Source organism: Lathyrus oleraceus, chromosome 2 (assembly GCF_024323335.1).
Source record: "Lathyrus oleraceus cultivar Zhongwan6 chromosome 2, CAAS_Psat_ZW6_1.0, whole genome shotgun sequence".
Lineage (NCBI taxonomy): Eukaryota > Viridiplantae > Streptophyta > Magnoliopsida > Fabales > Fabaceae > Lathyrus > Lathyrus oleraceus.
This window is the reverse complement of record NC_066580.1, coordinates 427,565,947-427,588,800: the sequence shown is the minus strand read 5'-3', so window position 1 is coordinate 427,588,800 and position 22,854 is coordinate 427,565,947. Positions and strand designations below refer to the sequence as shown.

At 35.3% G+C, this 22,854-nt stretch overlaps 1 protein-coding gene across 1 annotated transcript; it reads right to left on the bottom strand.

The window, feature by feature from the left end:
- Positions 1-1,064: 1,064 nt before the first annotated feature.
- On the bottom strand, positions 1,065-4,754 carry LOC127119928 (phosphoribosylamine--glycine ligase). Its single transcript, XM_051050297.1, has 4 exons — positions 4,046-4,754; positions 3,547-3,920; positions 2,291-2,821; positions 1,065-1,822 (listed from the first exon to the last, which is right to left on the bottom strand). The coding sequence occupies exons 1-4, from the start codon at positions 4,311-4,313 to the stop codon at positions 1,412-1,414; spliced, it is 1,584 nt and encodes a 527-aa protein (XP_050906254.1). The 5' UTR covers positions 4,314-4,754; the 3' UTR covers positions 1,065-1,411.
- Positions 4,755-22,854: the final 18,100 nt, after the last annotated feature.

Genomic DNA, 22,854 nt, shown 5'->3' with positions numbered 1-22,854 from the left:
AGAGACAGATGTATAAAGGTGATTTTGATTATGCTTGTGATAATGTGGATAACACAACGTCTCAATAAATGAAATATTTAATGATTCTCATCCTAATCTCGCAACAAGGCTACAAAGAAGAGCATGTATTCATAAAAAACAAGTTTATCGACAATTTCAAACATATTTAATGGAGTATATTTGGAAACAATTTGTACACGACCATGATAAAGTTTAATTTTAATTAATTATGTGATGTTATTTATTTTTATCATTTTTTAATTATATATATCGCAGGTATTTTAAGTTAGTTTTAATTATTGTTCTAAAAAATTTAAGTTTAATTTTATTTATTTATTATTTTCATTTTATATTATTAAAATTAATATTTTAAGTCACAATAAGAATAAAATATTAATATGTGAAGTTAAATTGTGGGACTCTGAATTTGAAATTAAAATTGATTGAATTGTTTCAAGATGATGTGACTGAGAAGAACACACAAAACAACCCAAATGTATATTGCACCATTAGAGGGGCTCTTAGAACTTTAACCACAACACATGATAATATAATGCACTTATTCTAAAAATATAAAATAAAACACTTAACATCATATTTAGCAATTAGCAGGTATTTTTTATGCAAAAATATCATCTCTCTAATATTTATAAGCTCCCTAATTCATATGCATATCTAACGAGGCAGTTAAGTTATTTATTTATTTAATGCGTACATACAATTTTATACATGGGATTCATCATCAGCAACTCATTGTCAAGCCTAACATTACAAGACAGAGTTATCTTTTCCACATTGCGATTTATACATATCATTTTAATGAGGAAGAGTGATGCATTACTCATTCTAACGCACTCTTTTTAACACCCTCTCATAGGTCCCACGTAGCTCGTGTAATAAGGAATAACAGGTTGGCAAAAAAATAGGATTAGAATGAGTATTGTTGTCAATTTTCTTTGTAGAAATTCTTTAACTTGTATGTTAGCTACCTTAGATCATATAGTATAAGAGATGTACTTCTCGATTCAGTGAAGACTTATCCTTCCTTTACTTGCTTCCACCAATCATTTTCAATGCTGGTTAAGCATAATTATACTCATTCTCTTTAATGCGTAGAATAATAGGTAGAGTAAATACTCAGTTCACTGTCAACTTCTCTAGGTGTCTTTCTGCTCTTTAATAGGCATAAAAGATCACTAAGGCGAGACAGTTTTTGTTAAAAATAATCTGTATCACTCTCAATCTAATCACCATTTGTCCTATCAAAATTGTTATACAGAATAAAAGACAAGCTTAGTCTACTATGGATTACCCTCTTTCATCTTGGAGATGCTCTAGATTTGTAATCTGATTCACGGTTATTGATTGTTGACCAATTATATATCACGGGCCTTGTCACGGTAGTTTATACCTATGTGGTGTGTTGCTTTCGAGGAAGGGCTCTCCAACCAATATCTCGACGATAGAAGCCCCCTGGCCAGTTAACATTCTCAACAGCTTGATAAGCTCGATCCCGTGCCTCTTCAAGATCATTTCCTTTGGCAGTGACCCCAAGAACACGCCCTCCAGTTGCAATAAATCTTCCTTCAGAATCAAAAGCAGTTCCAGCATGGAATATCTTGATACCTGACGCAATAAGTTCGGCTTCTTCAAGGTTTTCAATTATAGTTCCCTTCTCATATGATCCGGGATATCCTTTACTTGCCATTACCACAACCATGGCAGACCCCGGAGACCAATCCAGTGATACACCACTCAACTCTCCCCTGCAAGCTGCAAGCAGAACTTGTACCAAATCAGACTCCAACCGAACCATCAAGACCTGTGTAAAATTCCAAACAGAAAAATTATATGCACAAGTTATAATAGCTTCAATATTAGTAACATAAAACATAGTGTTAATGTGATAAACAAACTAATGATTGTGTGGTGCATGTCTATTACTCAAATATGATATAAGATATGCATGTTATTGTTAAAACATTATTGATAAAGAGTAAAAGAAGAAAGCTTTGAAAGTGTTGGATATCAATTCGTTTAGCAGCAGAAACATTAATTTCCATCAACATGTGATTTGAAAACCAAATGAAGAAGGCCCCAAACAGAGAAAGATGGACAATCACACGCATTTTTCAAAAGGACACAAGAAAGAGAAATCACGTCACACCAGCGTATCTAAACTACTGACTGTGCTCTGTGTATAAATGAGAACTAAGGAATCCTAACACAATTTGTCACTTATGCCTTATTAGTTCTAGCCTTTTACGGTGTATTTCACGGGTTAACTGACCTGGCACTCTGGATCACCAAATCGCACATTATACTCGATTAACTTAGGCCTGCCAGACTTCTTCTCAATCATAAGCCCGGCGTATAAAACACCAACAAACTTGCAACCTTCTGCGGACATTCCTTTAACTGTTGGCATTATAATAGAATCCATTACTATAGATTCAAGTTCCTTGGTAAGTATAGGAGCGGGAGAGTATGCACCCATGCCACCAGTATTTGGCCCTGTGTCACCATCACCAACTCTCTTATGGTCCTGAGCAGATTCTAATGGAATTGCATTTTCTCCATCAACCAATGCAAAAAAAGACGCTTCTTCTCCTTCAAGAAATTCCTCAACAATGACACGGCAACCTGCAGAACCAAAATCACCTTTTACCAGCATCGAATCAACCGCTTCATATGCTTCTTCCAGTGTCATGGCAACTGTAACTCCTTTTCCAGCAGCCAGTCCATCTGCTTTGATAACAATTGGTGCTCCTTCTTCTTGAATATATTGCTTTGCTGCGGATGGGTCTGTAAACGTTTTGTACTGCACTAATAAGTCCATTGTAAGTAAACACTATGGAGAAAACAAAGAAGCAAAATCTACAGACAAATAGGATAGGGAAGAACACCATATACATGTAATAAAGAGAACAAATAAGGGAAAAAAACATGATGACTCCATTAACTATCATATGCATTATTTCACAAACTATATTCCAACCTGATTAATTAAGCTATTAAGAGACAAGAGTAGATAGCTCATAAAGACAAGACAAGTAGATAGCTCATAAGAAAATGTTATCAACTTTACAAAAAATTGCATATCAAGAAAAACCACTAAACAGTTGGCCTGTTTGGATTGACTAATTTGAGTTTATCTACTGATATAATCACTTACATTATTTGGGAGGGCCTATAGAAACAACTTATGACATGTTCGTAAGCTGTTTTCATCTTATTTTCATAAGCTCTCCAAGATAGCTTATCGAAGCAACTTATTGCTTATAAAAGAAAAGAAAAAACTTTAGTTTATCTTTTATACAGAAATAGCTTACACATGATCGCTTATATGATAGTCTCTTATGTTATAAGTGTTTAATTAAGCTAATTATCCAGACAGGGTGTTATTCCGTAACAAAATATAGAGAAAAGAGCATATGAGCTTGTGATGATATACAATACATGAAGGAGATATACAAAAATACCATTCCAATAGAACAAGGGTCAACAATTGATCGGTTTGATGAGAGTTAGAACAAGAAGACAGACCTTGGCAGTTGGAATGTCGTACTTGTCACACAACTGCTTCATGAAATTCTTAGAACCTTCGAGAGCAGCAGCCTCTGCAGATGGACCAAAAGTCGGGATTCCAACTTTAACTAAATAATTTGATAGACCAGCAACAAGTGGGGCTTCAGGTCCAACAACAACTAGCCCCACCCCCCATTTCCGGCAAAATGACTCTACAGCCGCACCATCATTAACATCAAGGTCTGAGATACAAGTCGCATTTCCTGAGCTGGCAATTCCTGCATTGCCAGGGGCACAGAATACCGTATCGCAGGATGGTGATCGTTGCAGCGCATAGCAGAGAGCATGTTCACGCCCTCCTCCACCAATAACCAGAACAGGCACCCTTTCTTCTTCGGAATAAGCAAAATGCAATAAAGTTAGTATATAATTCACATTCATATACAACATACTTAATCTATATCACTCAGAATTCATTAAAAAAACAGAGAAAATTACAAATACAAAGGGAATTAACCTGAATTGTTGTTGGTTTCAACCCCAACAGAAGCTGATGGCTCTGAACTCTGAGCAACACATTTGAAAACAGTTTGAAATGAGCATGTACGCTTGTCAAATAAACTAAAACTCCGATTTGTAAAGCTTAAATTCAAGGTATTTGATAAGTGAGTAGAAGATTTGGGGAAAGTACAGTGGTTTCTGAAGCCAATTGGTTTAGAAAATTGATGCTTAATGCAACCATGAAGATTGAAAGAAGTTCCAACATTGAAAGTGATGCAAGACATTGTAGACAACAGTTCCAAAATTACAGAGTTTTAGAAGATGAAGTAATGGAAGTCAGAGAATCAGAGTAATGAGAATCAATGCATTCGTTATAACAAACAGTTAAAGAACAAATTAGTGAGCGTGAGAAGAAAGCAAAAGAAGAGAATCAGATTAAGATTGAGAGAAAGAATAATAGATAGGAGGCGAAAAAGGATTAGGGTTTAGGATTGCAATAATAGAAAACTTGTGAGAGAAAGAATGGAGAATAGTTGTGAATGCAAACTTGGTGGAGGGAGGGCGTGAGAGAGACAACCGAGAGTGTTTGGGTGGAAGGCGGCTCTGCTGAGGGAAGAAGAAGAAGAAGAAGCAGCTAGGACGCGGAGGCCGACAGGGAGTGAGGTTTGATTCGTGCACTTTTTAGTGTTTTGAAGTTGTGCTTTAAGTTGATGTAACCAGATCTTAGTTAGGTTTGTCATTTTAGTATTTTAAAATGTAGATTATTTACATAAAGTATCTTAAAAAAAGAAAAATAAATTTGAGTTCGGTTTGGATTGATGAGAGCGGAGCGGAATGAAATGAAATAAAGTTATGTTTTATAGATTAGATTGATAAAAAGAGGATGAAATTGAGTCAAATATAATGTAATGCATTTAATCTAATTCTATTATTCAACCTCATTTTTGTTCCTTTTAATTTGGGTGGAGTATGAATCTATGTGCTAGCAATTATGAAGTTGATGATCTTACTAATAATCTTCTTAAAGTTTTGATGACGATAATACCAATGACGGTTGAAGTCGGTAAAGTCAGTGGTAATGGTTTTCCAACTCTAATGATACTGAACAAACTTAAGGACATCTCCAGCCTCATCTAGTAGAAGAATCAAGACTTCATTGAAGTACTTATATGATCATTGTATCTGGCAAAGAATCTTTAAGGCCTCGGAGTTCTAAAAGACAGGAAGTGTGAAAGTTCGTTTGGTCGTGTTTGTATGAGTGACTAGAGTTTTGTAAAAGTGGGGAAATAACTCATAAGATACTAAGGCAACTCACCCACACACACTTGAAACCTCTTTTTAAATCTACCAAATTTATTAAAAATATTTTCAAACCTGAGCTAAGTGATTAAGATGCTGTCAGCCTTCTTTTTTAAGCACTTTTGAACTAACCAATCGTTTGAGACCTTAAAACAGTCGTTTGGAATATATTTTTTAACTAACCAATCAATTAGGACCTCAAGAAAACCGATTGGAAGAATTTTTTAGCGAACTAATCGTTTGGACCTTAATCTAATCGAGTAGAATAGTGCCTTAATGACCGATAACGACTTTATAGCCAAACTTTCCATGTTGGGCTTGCTAATCGATTGAAAGTGAGTTTTTTAATCGGTTAGAGCTTTATGCTAATCAATTAGATCATTAATTTGGCCCATGGATCGTTTCATTTTTCAATTCTTCCTTCTCTTATATAAAGGAGGGTTGTCTTCTCTCTATTTCACATCAATACCTAAAGTTTTACATTTTCTTTTGAGTTTATCTCTCTATTTTTTCCCTCTCTCTCTAGAAACATTTTTCTTCGCTTAAAGTTGTCTTGGTGCTTTTGAGTGAACACTACTTGTAAGGAAGAAATTGTTTGAGTGAAGCGCACTTGTTATTACTTTCAATAGTGCGATACTCTTGAAGAATAAATTTTAGTTCTTGAGATTAACCAGTCTTAAAATCTTTGTTTGGTTATTGAGATTAGCCTGGAAAATCTCTATTTTGATTGTCATTTTAGCTTGGGCAAAATATTCTTTTTTGATTGGGGATAAGTCATTGTAAAAAATAACTTGTATCAAAAGGTTTGTGGACATAACTTGTAAAAGCATAAAGTTTTAGTCAAAATCTGAAGAAGATCTCTTGGGACAGGACTAGGTCAACGTTCGGACAAACCTGGATAACTTTCTAGTGCAATCTCTCTGACCTTACTCTCTTTATTTTGATCTATTTATCATTTTCTTTTATTTTCGTTGTCATTTACTCTCATAGAAACTACTAACATGATCTTAATTGAGAATAATATAAAAGTAATCACGAATTTTAAATACCATAATTCACCCCCCCCCCCCTTGTGCTTGAAGTCACTTGTCCAACATGTGGCATCAGAGCCTAACTCCTTTTAGGAACTAATCGTCTCAGGAGAAAAAATAACTTCAAGCTATTCACTAAACAAACCCTCATTCTTTAATGGAGAATGGTATAGTTTGTGGAAAGAAAACAAATAAAGTTTTTCATAGAATGGATGGATCATGGTATTTGGAAAGCTATGATTGAAGGCTCATTTGTTCCTGCATACATAATGCAGTTCGAAAGCGAAAGTTGTCATCAGTCATCACCATCGCTTTCGTTCTTGATGAGTTTTTGTGAGTTTCTCAGTGCGAAACTGTAAAAGAAATGTGGGACATCCTCCAAATCCCCTATGAAGGTACTATTGAGGTGAAAAGGTCAAGGTTAAACACATTAATCCATGAGTATGAACTCTTCAGAATGAAATCTGAATAGAGTATTAATCAGATGCAAACACGATTTACCCATATTGTGAGTCATATGAGAACTTCGGGAAAATCTTTTGAACATCATCACCTTATTGTCAATCAGCTCTTTTACCTTATACTTAAGGGTTTTACAATCTTCAGTAGTATGCCCCGCTGATCCCTCGTGGAATTCACACCTTTCATTTTGGTCATATCCAGGTAGGCATGTATATGCTATTGACTTAAGCTTCTAAGGAAATACCAGTGACTTTTGAATTAGCTGCTGTAATACCCCCAAAATTTACCCTTCATTTTTTCCTGGAAGCATGGGATTTTATTTACACTTCATTAGCATCATATTAGGTCATACTCATTGCATACTGCATCAGTGACATGGAGATCAGGTTTTGATCGACCACTCCTTAACAGAAGGAGCCCACACAAAGCAAGATTGAGAATTGGACTTCATTTTCTAAGTATACAAGTCTCAAGGGTCTTAGGGGGGTCCAAGTATCTTATTATGGTCCTCAGTTCATCAGTGAAGGATTCAAAGCTATCAGAGTGTTCATCTGGATTTAATCAGAAATTAGGGTTTCATGGCCACCTGCAACAGAAAATGTTTGTTTGTAAGTAGAGGAGCTCATCCATGTCATGATTAGAGAGGCATCTTGGCCTAGGAAGATTCACAATTATCTCAGAAAGATCCATTGACAATCAGTGCAATAAGTTCTTGATCATTTTGCCCTAAAACTAGGGTTTGGTATAAAATCAGTTTATTTCTGATTCTTTGGGTGAAACTCTTTTCCATGTCCTTCCATATATCCACAAGGGTCTACATACAAAAAAATCAGCTCTTTATTTGAGCTAGAAGTGCTTCAATTGATCAATGGAATCGAGAATCAGACAGTTTGGGAAAAGTCAACTGTGGGGCCAGAAAAGTCAACTCCTGACATTTTGAGAGTGGAATCTCAAAATTCATGCCTAGGGGATCCTACATGTGAAATTTGGTCAAGGTTCGATCATGGATTCATCATTTAATCAGGAATTGGAAAAGTTACTTAATTTGTAAATGGTTGACTTTCCATTTAGGGCAAGTTTTCATGATCGTTGCACTCACTTTAAGCCCATTTTGCATCAAGATAAAAGCTTCATTTGAAAATTTCTCCAACATCAAAGTTGTTCCTCTTGTTCCAAGCTTTCTAGATATATAACTTTTGCTCCATTTGGATTAGAATTGAGAAAGTTATGCTTAGTCAAAGTGAGACATTTTTTTAGGACACTTAGAAAAATTTCTAAGTCCAAAATCTTCAAAATTTGTCAAGACTTCTTGGCCAGTTTTCTTGCACTTCAAGGAATTATTTGAAAATACTTTCTTCACAACAATTGTACCTTGCCATGTCCTCTTTCACATACTTTTGGAATCATCTCATTTGGATCCATCGTTTGAGAGATACATTCATTTAAAATGGGCATCATGACTTGATTTTCTAGGCAGATTTTGGGTCTGGCTGGCCCAATCAGACTTTCTAAGCATGCTGCACAAACCAGTCACGTTTTTTTTTACCTCTTTTGACCATGCATTGGACATCCATTCACTTAAGTTTGGCCCAAAATAACAACATTTTACACCTCACTCCACACTTTTATTCTTATGGATAAATCACTTATTAAAAAGCCCATGAGAACACCTAATCCACCCTATTTAAGAAGCTGAAACCCTAACCCTAAAGGAGCATGGGAATTTCGTGGCAAGGAGGCAAAGCTTCATCACATATCAGATTCCATTCCACTTCTATTTTCCATTAGGTAATCATCTCTTCCATGACCATGTTTTGATATATCTACGCTTGTTTACCATGTTCATCACCATTAATCCTTCCATTTTTATATTTCTTTTTCTTATTTAAAATATTTTCTTCGTCCATAAAATTACCCAAAAATATTTTTCACTTTTCTTAACGTTTTATTTAATTTTATATAATTTTTATTTTTGTATTTTTTTAATATTAATATTTTATTTTAATTATTTATTCTAAATGGTCCATTTTAACACACTTTTTTTATTGATTTTATTTTTATGACTTAAAATTATTGTTAGCATTTGATTTTTGGGATGAAGGTTGACCGCTGTCTCATGGTCAACCTGACCTTTTCTTGGAATTTTATTTCACATTTTCAATTTATTTTGGATTTATTTTTGACCTAGTTTGGTTGGTTGACTTTTAATTTGACTTCTGCTTTATTTTAATTAATTCACGTGCCAATTTTCATTATTTTAAAAATCTTTTTGAGGGATGATGATTTCCTGACCCCACTTTATTTAGTTTAATTTTTCATAATTTTCTTGATTAATTTACTATTTATTCTTGATTTATTTCTAACCTAGTCTTATTAATTGACTTTTGGTTTGACCTATGTTTTGTTTTAATTAATTCACGTGCCAATTTTCATTATTTTTAAAATATTTTTGGGGGATGATGATGTACTGACCCCACCTTATTTAGTTTAATTTTTCATAATTTTCTTGATTAATTTGCTATTTATTTGTTATTTTTTAAGTTGACTTGAATTTTCAGTTGACTTCTTTATGATCGATGTTTGACTTAGGGATTGCTTATGGCAATTGAAGAGATCTTTTGATCCTCCCTTGTTCATCTCATGTGCCATGCATTAGATGCCTTTTACCTTGATTTTATTTGGTCCTTACCTCATTTCCTGATTAAATTATTCAGTGGACCCTTCGTGTGTATATTTTCATCTGTTTGATTCATCTGTCATCTTTTATACTTGTTTCTCTCATTCATGCTTTCTATTGCTTGATTATTTAACATGTTCATACTCCCATGCATTGTTTAAATGATCCATTATTTGATTCTTTGGTTTGATTATATATTGTTTATTTATCTGATCTGATTGATAAATGTTGCCTACTTGTATGATGTATGAGGCATATATTCTTATTGTTTGTTTACCATGAACAATCCCCATTCATAACAAATGTACCCCTCTCCCATAAAATGTATAATATTTATTTCTTTATTTCTTTAGTCACCTGTTAATACAAGAATTAAAACGAACATCCGATAACCATTTCAAAATAAGATCAAAAGCTCGATCCAACGTCGAGTAATCATTTTCAAAACTTAACAGAACCAGCACGCATTCATCCATCCTCTTGTAAGTCGATTGCCTCAGGCATCGCCATCTACCTGTAAGTCGATTGCCTCTGGCATCGCCATCTACCCTTATCCGTAACTCCTCTCCGCGCTCTATCCGTCGACTCTTGTTCCGTTTAGGTAGCACCCATTAGGTAGAACCCTTTGTATGATAACATAGGTAGAATTCCCTTATTCTTTGCATGCTAACATTAGGTAGATGTTCCCCTTTGTAAATCCTAACACATAGGTACATATTACATGACAACTCTAGAGCAGAGCTTCCCCACTTTTAGACCTTTTGTGTGTCTCCGATCTTGTGGCATGTCAGTCTGTTCTATTGCAAAGAGGTAACTGCCTAAGACTCGATTCAGCGAGCTGCGACACCTACTGCTAGGACGTTGAACACATTGCCCACTCTCCTTTGACACAACTGGTGTCCTCTTTTGTAAGTCCATGTTCAAATGGCAATCCTTAACCCCTAGTTAGCCGAACTACGACAACTCTGATTCTCATGTTTAGATGAGATACGTAGGCACGAGACGCGATGTCTTGCCGAGTTTGACTGACGACTAACAACTAATCCTTGCTTGCTTTCGCCCTTGCTGCAATTCTTTTCTCTCGCCCTCGTTGCGATCGAGACCGTCCCTTTCCCTTGCCCTAGTTGCAATCGAGACCCTTGTTCCCGTAGTTATCCGAACTACGTTTTGCTCTGATTCTCATTCCAGATGAGATACGTAGGCATAAGACGCGACGTCTTACCGAGCACACTTCTCTTTAACCCATAGGTATCCGAGCTACGAAGACTCTGATTCTCATACTCAGATGAGATACGTAGGCAGTGGATGCGATATCCTTGCGAGTCATTTTCTCTTAACCTTCCTTTTAGTAAATAGTACTTTAGATATACCTACACCCTTTAGACTAGAACAACACTTATGAAAAGGTCTCCCTAGGAGTACCTAGGATGTTTTGGGTGCTTAAAACCTTCCCATTGCATAACCAACCCCCTTACCCAGATCTCTGACATTTTTACTAGTTTTTGATTCGATAAAATTTTTAGGTTTTTGTTCGTTTTCTAACCATTCCTTTGGATAAATAGAAGTGCGGTGGCAACTCGACTTGTATGGTTTACCTTAGATTTAGTCAATATCTCTAATGGTAACGAATACCCCCGCTACAGCTGCAGAAGTAGCTTGTTGTATGACATTAGTAGTGGTTCGAACTGAATGAGCTTCCTTTGGTTAGCACGAGTCTTCGTGGACGTGATTTCGATTACGTGATAGGTTCCTCGACTTTGGTTGAGGAATGTGCACTGACCTTTAATTTAGAGGCCTTGGAAGAACTAGATGAGGATAAAATCCTAGAGGAACTCCGTACAACGGGTTGATCAAAGCAGGTTGTGAGGCGAAAGGAAAGACATAAATAACATTCCTAACTGCAGCGCCTTATTGAAGTCATTCGTCTCTTGCCATAGTTGTTACAGTCTTCGAGATCTGATCGACCTTTCCTTTCATATTGTATATGTCCTTCTTCATCTTGACCTGACCTTTTGTCAAACACTTCATCATCTTTTAGTAGTTATCACGAGTGTCGAGATGTCAAACAGATGTTTGTGGATACAAGGTTTATAATGAGTTGTTTTTATTGTGGGAAGATGATATGCATGTATGCTGATGAAATGCAAATGCATGATTTTTTGTGGTTTCAATATGCAAGGAAAGTATGATGCAAGTATGATTAGGATCCAGGGTAACATAAGTAACTCAGGACACCCTATTAGATAAGCTTTATAACGGATAGTTCTAGGGTTTTTTCCTACCCATAAACCGCTTATAGGATAGCTTCTAAGGTTGATAGATAAGGTTCCTAAGGTAATGGAGTCTAATCATATCAACGTCCTACAACAGGTTAGCTATTTTATGACGAGAGTGAAGAAAAGGTTTATCTTAGGTAAGGTCTTCATGTTAGGCACACAAGGAGTGGTCATTTGAGACTAACACTATGCAACCACCAGAGCACAAACTGGTTCTAAGAGTGGTTCCTAGAGTCATAGACCTTTCATGAATCAACGTCATGCGACAAGCTTGTTATCTTATAACGAGATCTACGAAAATGTCTACTCTATGGCAAGTCACACAGGGAGTGGTCCTTGGAGACTAACACTACACAACTTCCAATCTAAACTACGTGTTCTCTCTTCTTTTTCCAAAGCTCGAGTGTAGAGCTTTACTCGAGATATCATCCCAGGATCCATAGACAAGTATGCTAATGAGCATATATAAAAGAAAACATAAAGAACACAAATAATCAAGCAAGCATAAAGGAAACATTTAAGCAAAACGAATATTTATCGCAAAGTTAACTAAATTAGGTTTGACTCTCTCTTGCTTTGAGCATGTCCCTAGCAGAGTCGTATCTCGAAAAATACAATCCTTCGCGAAGTCGCGAAAAAAATAGTTCGAATAGAGTCGTCACTGAACTTTATTTATTCCAAAATAGGAAAGGAAAATATCGATAAAACCCTTAAAAAAAGAAAATGATCGTCGCAACCATATTCAGGTTCGGGAGTCGATTACGCAAGGGGAAAATATTAATATCCATCACGTCCGTTGTACTCAATAGGAACCTTTTAGTTAAATTTGTGGTTGAATGATAACTTATGTTAATTGTTTTATTTGAATCATAAAAGATGCAAAAGGAAAATAAAAGGGGTCATAAAAAATGTTTTTATTAGGGTGCTTGACGAGATTGCGGGTCTCGCTCTTACGTATCCTCGGGTACAATGAGTAACTCAAAGCTTCATAGTTCGCGGAAGGATACAATTTTGTTGGTTTGTTTGTTTTAATAAATAAGTGTTTAGATTGCCCTTCAATGGTTAAACGTTGACTTGCATGCTCACGGTGGATACTTAAGCGCTAATTTGTATACGCATTAGAAAGGATTAAGCAATGTTCTTTTAAAAAAATATTTTGATTGATTAAAGTTTATTATGGTGAAGACGTGTTTAAATTTAATTATAACAGTTAAACATTAACTTGCATGCTCGCTCATGGTGGAGACTTAAGCGCTAGTTTGTATACGCATTAGAAGGGATTAGACAAATGTTCTCTTATGAAAGATTTTCAATTGCACGGGGCGAGAAAATAAGTTTGATGGGTTTGAGTGTTTTTTGAAGGTGAATGACAAACACTCAGTGAGAACGATACGTGAGCCTCGAGACCAAGTATTCGGGGTATTACCGGAATGCTAGACTTCAATTATACCTTTTTTCATTCAATGCATGAAATTGTTTGATGGATAATGAACATAAAAAAGATTGTTCAAAGGTTTCACTGGAATGCTAGACTCCAACGACCCCTCCTTTCGTCCAAGTTTTTACGTTAAGTGTCTTAGAAACGAAAGAGTGAACAAACGACTAGCCCAAGACGTGTGCCTCGAGAGCGTTCATTCGAAGATTCAAGGAATGTGAGACTCCAATAATCTTCTTCTTTCTTATTTGTTTAAGAAAAGATTTTTAGCATTAAACTTAATTTGCAAAAAATATTTGAATTAAATTGAAAATGATTTAACCGGGTTAAGAAAAGAAATACTTGGTGTTGGACCAAGGTTTAATTGTTTTTAGAATAAGTCATAATTATTTATTCATTTATTTAATCAATATTACTATATATTTATTTATTTAATTTTTCAAATAAATAAATAAACAATAGATAAATAATTAAATAATAGAATAAATGATTTAAAAAAACAATTTAGATTTATAGTTAATTATGCACTTATTCATTTAATAATAGTAGGTATTTACTTAATTGATTATGAATAACCAAATAAATAAATAATTAAAAATTAACTAAACAAAAAATAAATAAATAATAAAAATAAGTTTTATTTAGAATTATATTTTTTAATTGTCATTTAATATTTTTTTAAATTAATTTTTCATGATTGAAATAAAAAAAATTAATTCATCAAATTTTTTTTGGACAAATATAAAAAATAAGCCAAAGATAGGAAAAGCACATGCATCAGAATATGAAGTGCAACTAGTAATTCGGTCCAGGCCCAAACCAACAGAGTCACCCTGTTGACTCTATCCCTGACTCTTTGATTAAATGAGCACTGTTTCAAGAGTATCGACTGACCCCACAAACCAACATGGGTCTTTTCAGTATGATTTATCCTCACTCACACACTTTCCAGAAAACTTCCCAGAAGGTCACCCATCCAAATACTACTCCAAGTCAAACACGCTTAACTATGGAGTTCTTATCTGTTAGGTTACCGAAAAGAAGATGCATCTTGTTGGTATAGGTAGTACCAATTAATCCTTATAAACATTCCTTCAACCATGTAGTCTCATACATGCACAACCTCAAGATCCCTCTCATTCCGATGTGAATTCGGTTTTTCCCCTAGAAGCTGTTAGAAGTGTCTCATTGTCATGCATCATGCATCGACAACCACTCCATCGCCCTCGAATGTTACATGTAACCACTCTTCGGCCTCTCCGACCTCGGGTGACATGCTCACCAGCTTCCGCTTGGTTCGTCCCCGAACCACATCATACTGGGAGAGGTATGGCTCTAATACCATTTATAACACCCCAAACTGCTTTCAGGAGTATCGACTAACCCCACAAACCAACACGGATCTTTTCAGTATGATTTGTCCTCACTCACACACTTTCCAAAAGGTCACCCATCCAAATACTACTCCAAGTCAAGCACGCTTAACTATGGAGTTCTTATCTGTTAGGTTACCAAAAAGAAGATGCATCTTGTTGGTAGAGGTAGTACCAATTAATCCTTATAAGCATTCCTTCAACCATGCAGTCTCATACCTGCACAACCTCAGGATCCCTCTCATTCCGATGTGAATTCGGTTTTTTCCCTAGAAGCTGCTAGAAGTGTCTCATTGTCATGCATCATGCATCGACAACCACTCCATCGCCCTTGGATGTTACACGTAACCACTCTTCAGCCTCTCCGACCTCGGGTGTTACATGTCATTTGTAACACCCCAAACTGCTTTTAGGATTACCGACTGACCCCACAAACCAACACGGGCCTTTTCAGCATGTTTTTGTCCTCAATCACACGCTTTCCGAGAAACTTCCCAAAAGGTCATCCATCCCAATACTACTCCAAGTCAAGCACGCTTAATTATGGAGTTCTTATTGGCTAAGCTACCGAAAAGAAGATGCATCTTATTTTCGGTTGCCCAATAGATAAGAACTCCATAGTTAAGCGTGCTTGACTTGGAGTAGTATTGAGATGGGTGACCTTCTGGGAAGTTTCCTGGAAAGCGTGTGAGTGAGGACAAAACATGCCGAAAAGATCCGTATTGGTTTGTGGGGTTAGCCGGTAATCCTGAAAACAATCTAGGGTGTTACAAATGGTATCAGAGCCATACCTCTCCCAGTATGATGTGGTTCGGGGACGAACCAAGCGGAAGCTGGTGGGCATGTAACACCCGAGGTCGGAGAGGCCGAAGAGTGGTTACATGTAACACCCGAGGGCGATGGAGTGGTTGTCGATGCATGATGCATGACAATGAGACACTCCTCGCAGCTTCTAGGGAAAAACTGAATTCACATCGGAATGAGAGGGATCCTGAGGTTGTGTAAGTATGAGACTATATGGTTGAAAGAAGGCTTATAAGGATTAATTTGTACTACTTATACCAACAAGATGCATCTTCTTTTCGGTAGCCCACTAGATAAGAACTCCATAGTTAAGCGTGCTTGACTTGGAGTAGTATTGAGATGGGTGACCTTCTGGGAAGTTTCCTGGAAAGTGTGTGAGTAAGGACAAAATATGCCGAAAAGACCCGTGTTGGTTTGTGGGGTCAGTCGGTAATCCTGAAAGCAATTTGGGGTGTTACAGTATGCGTAGAATAGTTATGGTAGGGGATCCACGTGGGATCCCTAGTTGACCTAAAGTCAATAACACTTGGCAATACTTGGCAATATTTGGAATTAACCCTTGGTTGGGAGAAGCTACATATGTGACGCACATGCAGCCCAAGGAAAGGGCATAAGAGCTTATCAGGAGAGAGAGAGAGAGAGGAAGTTCCATTTGTAAATTCAACTCTCTCTCTCTCTCTCTCTCTTTAGAACACAATGCTGAAACCTCTCTCATCTCTATCATTCTGGTCATCTTCTTCATTCAACCTCGCCAGAGGGGGACGACGGTCGGCGGAGCCACCGTCCTCTCTGGAGGTTAACCACCCCTAACCATAAAACATGAAACACAAACCTCATTTATTTTACGCCTTTTATCCAAATCCGACCTCGACTTATCCCAAAACCAAACCAATCAAACATATCAACCTACCTGAAACCTTAATAAAACAAAACTCAACCAAAGCCCAAAATCACTCAAACATCTTCAGCTATCAACAATTCAAATAAAAAAATAACTCAAAACACGTATGAACATAACAAAATATTTCAAGCAAAACAAGTCAACAACATATAGGTCCAAGAGTCAATGGTATAAGGCAAAACAAACATTTAACAATTAATGTCAGGCGTGGTGGAATTTAAATAAGGAAGAAGGACTACTAAATATTTTAAGGTTAAAGTTTCTTGATCCCTGATCTTGCTTTTTGTGCTATGTTTCGCTCCTCTTCTACTCCTTCCAATTCCTTGCTATTGTGTGTTGTTAGTTGTGCTGCTAGATTTTAGGCTTAACTCTTCTGACTCTGAGTTTTAGTGTGAAATTCAGAGTAGAATGAATATGAATGAGATTTAGTAATAGGATGAAATGGTGAGAAAAAAATAGGGAACTAACTAGGCCGAAAATATCACCTTGATACTCATGTAGATTAGTTCATGTAGGAACTAATCTATAAGCAAGTCGGGTCTACCTAGAATTTCTGCAGAGTTTTTGGCCCTCAAAAATGTTAGGTTCATCCCTATTTGGAATGAAATAGGATAGTCAATTTATAGGGTGAAGAATATGATTATATACGTGTGATTTTCTGTTATAAATTGTTTGGCTCGTGTGAAAAAGTCGAGGTGAAATTGATATGATTACCGTTATTGTGTATTGTTGCTTTTGTGGGAATTTTGGGATTGAGTTGGTGTGTGTGATACTTTCCATGTGACTGTTATTTGGTGGTCCCAAAGTTGTATGATGATGTTATGTATGGATGGTGTGCTTCTAATTTTTAATTTTGAATGTATGATGATGGTACTTTTTCTAATTTGTAATGTGTATGCTATGATATGCTTGCTGCTACTTTGAAGGGTCCCGTTTGGTTTTTTCTTTTTATGTCATTCTTTGCACATATGATGAATATCATATACTTTGATATCATTGAGTTTATTATGTTCATGCTATGTGGTATTATGATGCTCATGATATGGTTGTTCTTTTGCAAGATGAGGATGAATCATGGAGCACATGGAAACGACATGAGGAAGTTGCACGATGATTGGAGGAACTCAGTTATACCACATTTGCACTTTTATTTTTCTGAAACGAAATAATATGTACCATAAACCAAGGAAAGGGCATAAGAGCTTATCAGGAGAGAGAGAGAGAGAGAGAGAGAGAGAGGAAGTTCCATTTGGAAATTTAACTCTCTCTCTCTCTCTCTCTCTTCAAAACACAACGCTGAAACCTCTCTCATCTCTATCATTCTGGTCATCTTCTTCATTCAACCTCGCCAGAGGGGGACGACGGTCGGCAGCGCCACCGTCCTCTCTGGTGGTCAACCACCCCTAACCATAAAACATGAAACACAAACCTCATTTATTTTACGCCCTTTATCCAAATCCGACCTCGATTTATCCCAAAACCAAACCAATCAAACATATCAACCTACCTGAAACCTTAATAAAACAAAATTCAACCAAATCCCAAAATCACTCAAACATCTTTAGCTATCAACAATTCAAATAAAAAATAACTCAAAACGCGTATGAACATAACAAAATATTTCAAGCAAAACAAGTCAACACCATATAGGTCCAAGAGTCAATGGTATAAGGCAAAACAAATATTCAACAATTCATGTCAGGCGTGGTGGAATTTAAATAAGGAAGAAGGACTACTAAATATTTTAAGGTGAAAGTTTCTTGATCCCTGCTCTTGCTTTTTGTGTTATGTTTAACTCCTCTTCTACTCCTTCCAATTCCTTGCTATTGTGTGTTGTTAGTTGTGCTGCTAGATTTTAGGCTTAACTCTTATGACTCTGAGTTTCAGTGTGAAATTCAGAGTAGAATGAATATGAATGAGATTTAGTAATAGGATGAAATGGTGAGAAAAAAATAGGGAACTAACTAGGCAGAAAATATCACCTTCATACTCATGTAGATTAGTTCATGTAGGAACTAATCTATAAGCAAGTCGGGTCTACCTAGAATTTCTGCAGAGTTTTTGGCCCTCGGAAATGTTAGGTTCATCCCTATTTGGAATGAAATAAGATAGTCAATTTATAGGGTGAAGAATATGATTATCTACGTGTGATTTTCTGTTAGAAATTGTTTGGCTCGTGTGAAAAAAGTCGAGGTGAAATTGATATGATTACCGTTATTGTGTATTGTTGCTTTTGTGGGAATTTTGGGATTGAGTTGGTGTGTGTGACACTTTCCATGTGACTGTTATTTGGTGGTCCCAAAGTTGTATGATGATGTTATGTATGGATGGTGTGCTTCTAATTTTTAATTTTGAATGTATGATGATGGTACTTTTTCTGATTTGTAATGTGTATGCTATGATATGCTTGCTGCTACTTTGAAGGGTCCCGTTTGGTTTTTTCTTTTTATGTCATTCTTTGCACATATGATGAATATCATATACTATGATATCATTGAGTTTATTATGTTCATGCTATGTGGTATTATGATGCTCATGATATGGTTGTTCTTTTGCAAGATGAGGATGAATCATGGAGCACATGGAAAGGGCATGAGGAAGTTGCACGATGATTGGAGGAACTCAGTCATACCACATTTGCACTTTTATTTTTCTGAAACGAAATAATATGCACCATAAACCTTGGTGAACTATGTTATTTCAAAACTTAGTGATCAAAATGTAATATGTACTTTTATTTAAATGTATAAAGAATGCATATTTAAATTTAGATTTTTCAAAGAAACATTTTTTACCATATGATATATTACTATGTTATATTAGAATGAAATGTAAAATTTTATAGGGTTAATGCATAAACTAAAGGTAGATGCAAAAATATTAGGTGTGCTAAAAAGGTACTAAAAATAACTAACTTGATTATGTGGTAACAATGCTCCTTTATGTGAAAATTCCTTCCCCTTTTCTCCTAAGCATGACACAATGATTTAAATGTATTAAGGTTAATAAAAGAGAATATGAGAGAAAAGAAATACAAAGACCAAATTGAAATGAAGACTTAACTAACCCAAAGCTAAAAGTCAGACCAATATTTTGACTTTAAATTCAAAAGATGAAGGCAATAGTCAAAATCAAAAAGTCAAACCCCTGACTTTCAACTTTATTGGTCATATGCAGATGAACTTGTAATTGATAAAAAAGAAAATGGGCATGACCAAATGCAATGGTCATGATAGTGCATACCAAAATGAACTATGTAATGTAATGAACTGATAGAACAAAATTGGGGTATGACATGTGTCTTACAATAAGGTTGGTCTTGGTTATGAATCTAAGAACAATAATAAAAGATTTAGCAATATTTGCAATGCCCAACCAACATCTAAATGCAAAACCTTAAGTGTAATTACTGTAGTAAAGACAAACATATTTCCATGTTCTATTTTATCAAAAAGAGTCATGAGAGCAAAGAAGGACATCCTCTTTCATACTTTTATAAAGAATATTATGAACGTAAAAATAGAAATATGTTTGTGCATAATATGTATTCCACTAACATTAAAGGATCCAAAAAGATATGGGTACCAAAGATAGAAAATTCAAATTGTGATGCAGATTTTGATACCGATAGTTGCTCTTTAAGTGATGAAATGAATACATTTTATTATTCATCTCCTACGAGGGAAGAAACTCATTTTCCTAATAAAAACAAGACAAAATCATTGGATATTTGACTCTTGGTAAGATCCTTAATCTTACCCTTTAGTTGTTCTAATTATATATGGATTTATTGCAGAAGTTACTTAATATTAAGTAAGTTGTGTAACAAAGGTAATAAAGTGTGTTTAACTCCTCTATATGATGGTCTATAAAAACCTTAATGTGAAATCCTTTTTAAACCTCTTTTCAAAAGTACCATGATTGTAGAAGAACTCGTACATATTATCTTTGGTGAACTAACCCCTAGTAAGTAGAATTAGAGGTTGTTACCTTTGCATATATCCCTTAGAGAACATCATTGGAAGATGACAATCAAAGAAAAGTGTCAAAAGATATTCAAGTTAAAGAAGTCAAAAATAGAATCATTGTCTAACTAAATAATGGAGGACCATCTCATTCAGAATGTCAATGGAGACATTTCTAAGGGAAATACATCTCAACATTCCTTTAGTCAGGACGTTTATGATGTGACAAGGATCAAAATCAAAATATAGGAGAGCTTCCTGAAATATCTTAGGTGTACTAGAAGAAATGGTTATCTAATGGTGTTTGTTTAGATTCTCTTTATGTTGACGATATCCATCAATAGATATGATTAATGTGTTGACTTTGATGGTATCATTCAACAATTGCGTCACAAAACCTATTAAAAGGTTAAAATGATAAATTTGTAATGGAATTATTAGTCCTAATTGTTGAACCAGATCTCCTATCAATTGATTCATAGAGAAGGAAAATTGATGGTGACTTGTCGTTTCCTCGAAAGGGGAAGTTTCTATAGTTACCTTGAGATTTTGAGGTAGTACACTTAATGGAGATTAAAAATCACAAAAACTCTGATTTATTCTCTAGAAAGTTATTTATTAACTGCTTAGTCAATTAAAATTTATTTTATACTAACCTATGGTTGAGTTTCAAGTTCTTTTTATGAAAAGGGATGCCAAATACAACATGCCTAGAGTCCAATATTAATCTAAGGCCCAAGAAGGATAAAAAGAAGTTGTACAGTATTTTCTAAGACAAAATGATTATCCATTGGAAAGAATATGATAAAGAAAGAAGTAGACAACAAAATTTTCAATATGTATAGAAAGCTTCAAAGACTTTTAAGTTCTATTCGAAAAAATAATCAAGGGGAAAAAGTTCTCCAAAGCTTACCTACCATTTGTTCTCAAAGTTGGATGCTATCTTTCGTGGAGATAAATAAAATCTTAGTTCCTATATATATATATATATATATATATATATATATATATATATATATATATATATATATATATATATATATATATATATATATATATATATATATATATATATATATATATATATATATATATATATATATATATATATATATATATATATATATATATATATATATATATATAGGGGGCGTGTGTGTGTGTGCATGTGCGCATGTGTGTGTGTGTCCGTGTATGTATATGTGTGTGTGTGTAAGGGTGGTAAAACGGGTCAGGGTCCGCTGACCCGTGCACCCTGTCATACCCAAAAAAATTTCCTCCCCTTTTTCATTTCTACCAAACTTTTTGTGTGAGATTTCATATTCATATCCATGGCATCATAGTATATTCATTGGTATTGGGAAGCACAAAATCATGAATTTAAAGGCCTTGGTCACACAAGGCATTGAAAGAGGTTGAGTCTTAAGTTAGGGTTCTTACATGGCATTTTGTATTTTTGAACCCTTCAACTTGGTTGTCTACATCACGGAGCATAATGGAAATGCTAAGTCATTGGTGTTGGGTTGCAAGCATCATCAAGATCATTCTAAAACCCTATATTTGATTGGGTGTGCATCTAAGTTTGAGATTTCATCTGGTTCATTTGCTAGGTCAAGGTCCATTCAATACCTACTTGTTCTTGGTCCATTATGAGGTTTCATTGGTTTGAGTAAGGCTCATTTCAAGGCTTTACATGTTCATCTTTTTCCTGTTTGTGTTCATTGGTTCAACCTCATCTCCATGGCATTACAAGTTCTACAAGATGCATTTGATTCAATACAATCATGGCATTTCATCTGGTCATTTTTAGTTCATGGTTTGTTCATGTCTAGTTCATGGTGTGTCCACTGGTTCACCTATGTAATCTCATTATCCATTGGTCCTGATAAGGTCTTTGATTCATCTAAGTCTTGTGGTCATTCAAGTCCATTTTCAATACTAATCCTTGCATTTACAATACCATAATGGACTATTCATTTCAAGTCCATTTCCATACCATTCATTTCAAATATTCAATTCCATTATCTTTTATAACAAGTATCGCTTCATTTATACATTTCACGTCAAATGTCCATACATATAAGAGATTACAAAACATTTGACAATTTTCACCTAAGTTGACTTTTGGTCAATTATTGACTTTTGGGTCAACTAGTTGACCAAAGTCAATTGACCCATCATACATCCCAAACCCTAAATTCTTGTTCCTAATCCTTTGTGATCTACCATGATTCCATGCTCTTGACTTTTTGCTTTCTTCAAGTGTAAGCCATGTCCATCATGTTTGCACCATCCTACAAAAAAATCAACCAAGCTCATGAGATTGTCAACCAAAGACCAATGCATTCTTACCATTCAAGCATAACCATTAAAATGCATATCCAAACATGTACAACATCAACCTAGCAACAAAACCTAGCATATTAAACATGGCATCCATTATGCATTCTAACCAAGACACCAAACCAAGACAACAAAATCAAGTCATGACCAACCATTTCAAGGCAATGTAATCCAACCATTACAAGGTATCCAAACCACACATTCCAAAATAAGCCAATGCAAGCCTAGCATCCAAACAATCCTAGCATGACCATGAGCA

Excerpts from the sequence above, each read along its gene's own strand:
- LOC127119928 (XM_051050297.1), bottom strand. The coding sequence starts at position 4,313 with ATGTCTTGCATCACTTTCAATGTTGGAACTTCTTTCAATCTTCATGGT. Across the intron at positions 2,822-3,546 it reads ACGACATTCCAACTGCCAAG|TACAAAACGTTTACAGACCC; the intron begins GTCTGTCTTCTT and ends TTATTAGTGCAG. Across the intron at positions 1,823-2,290 it reads TTGGTGATCCAGAGTGCCAG|GTCTTGATGGTTCGGTTGGA; the intron begins GTCAGTTAACCC and ends AATTTTACACAG.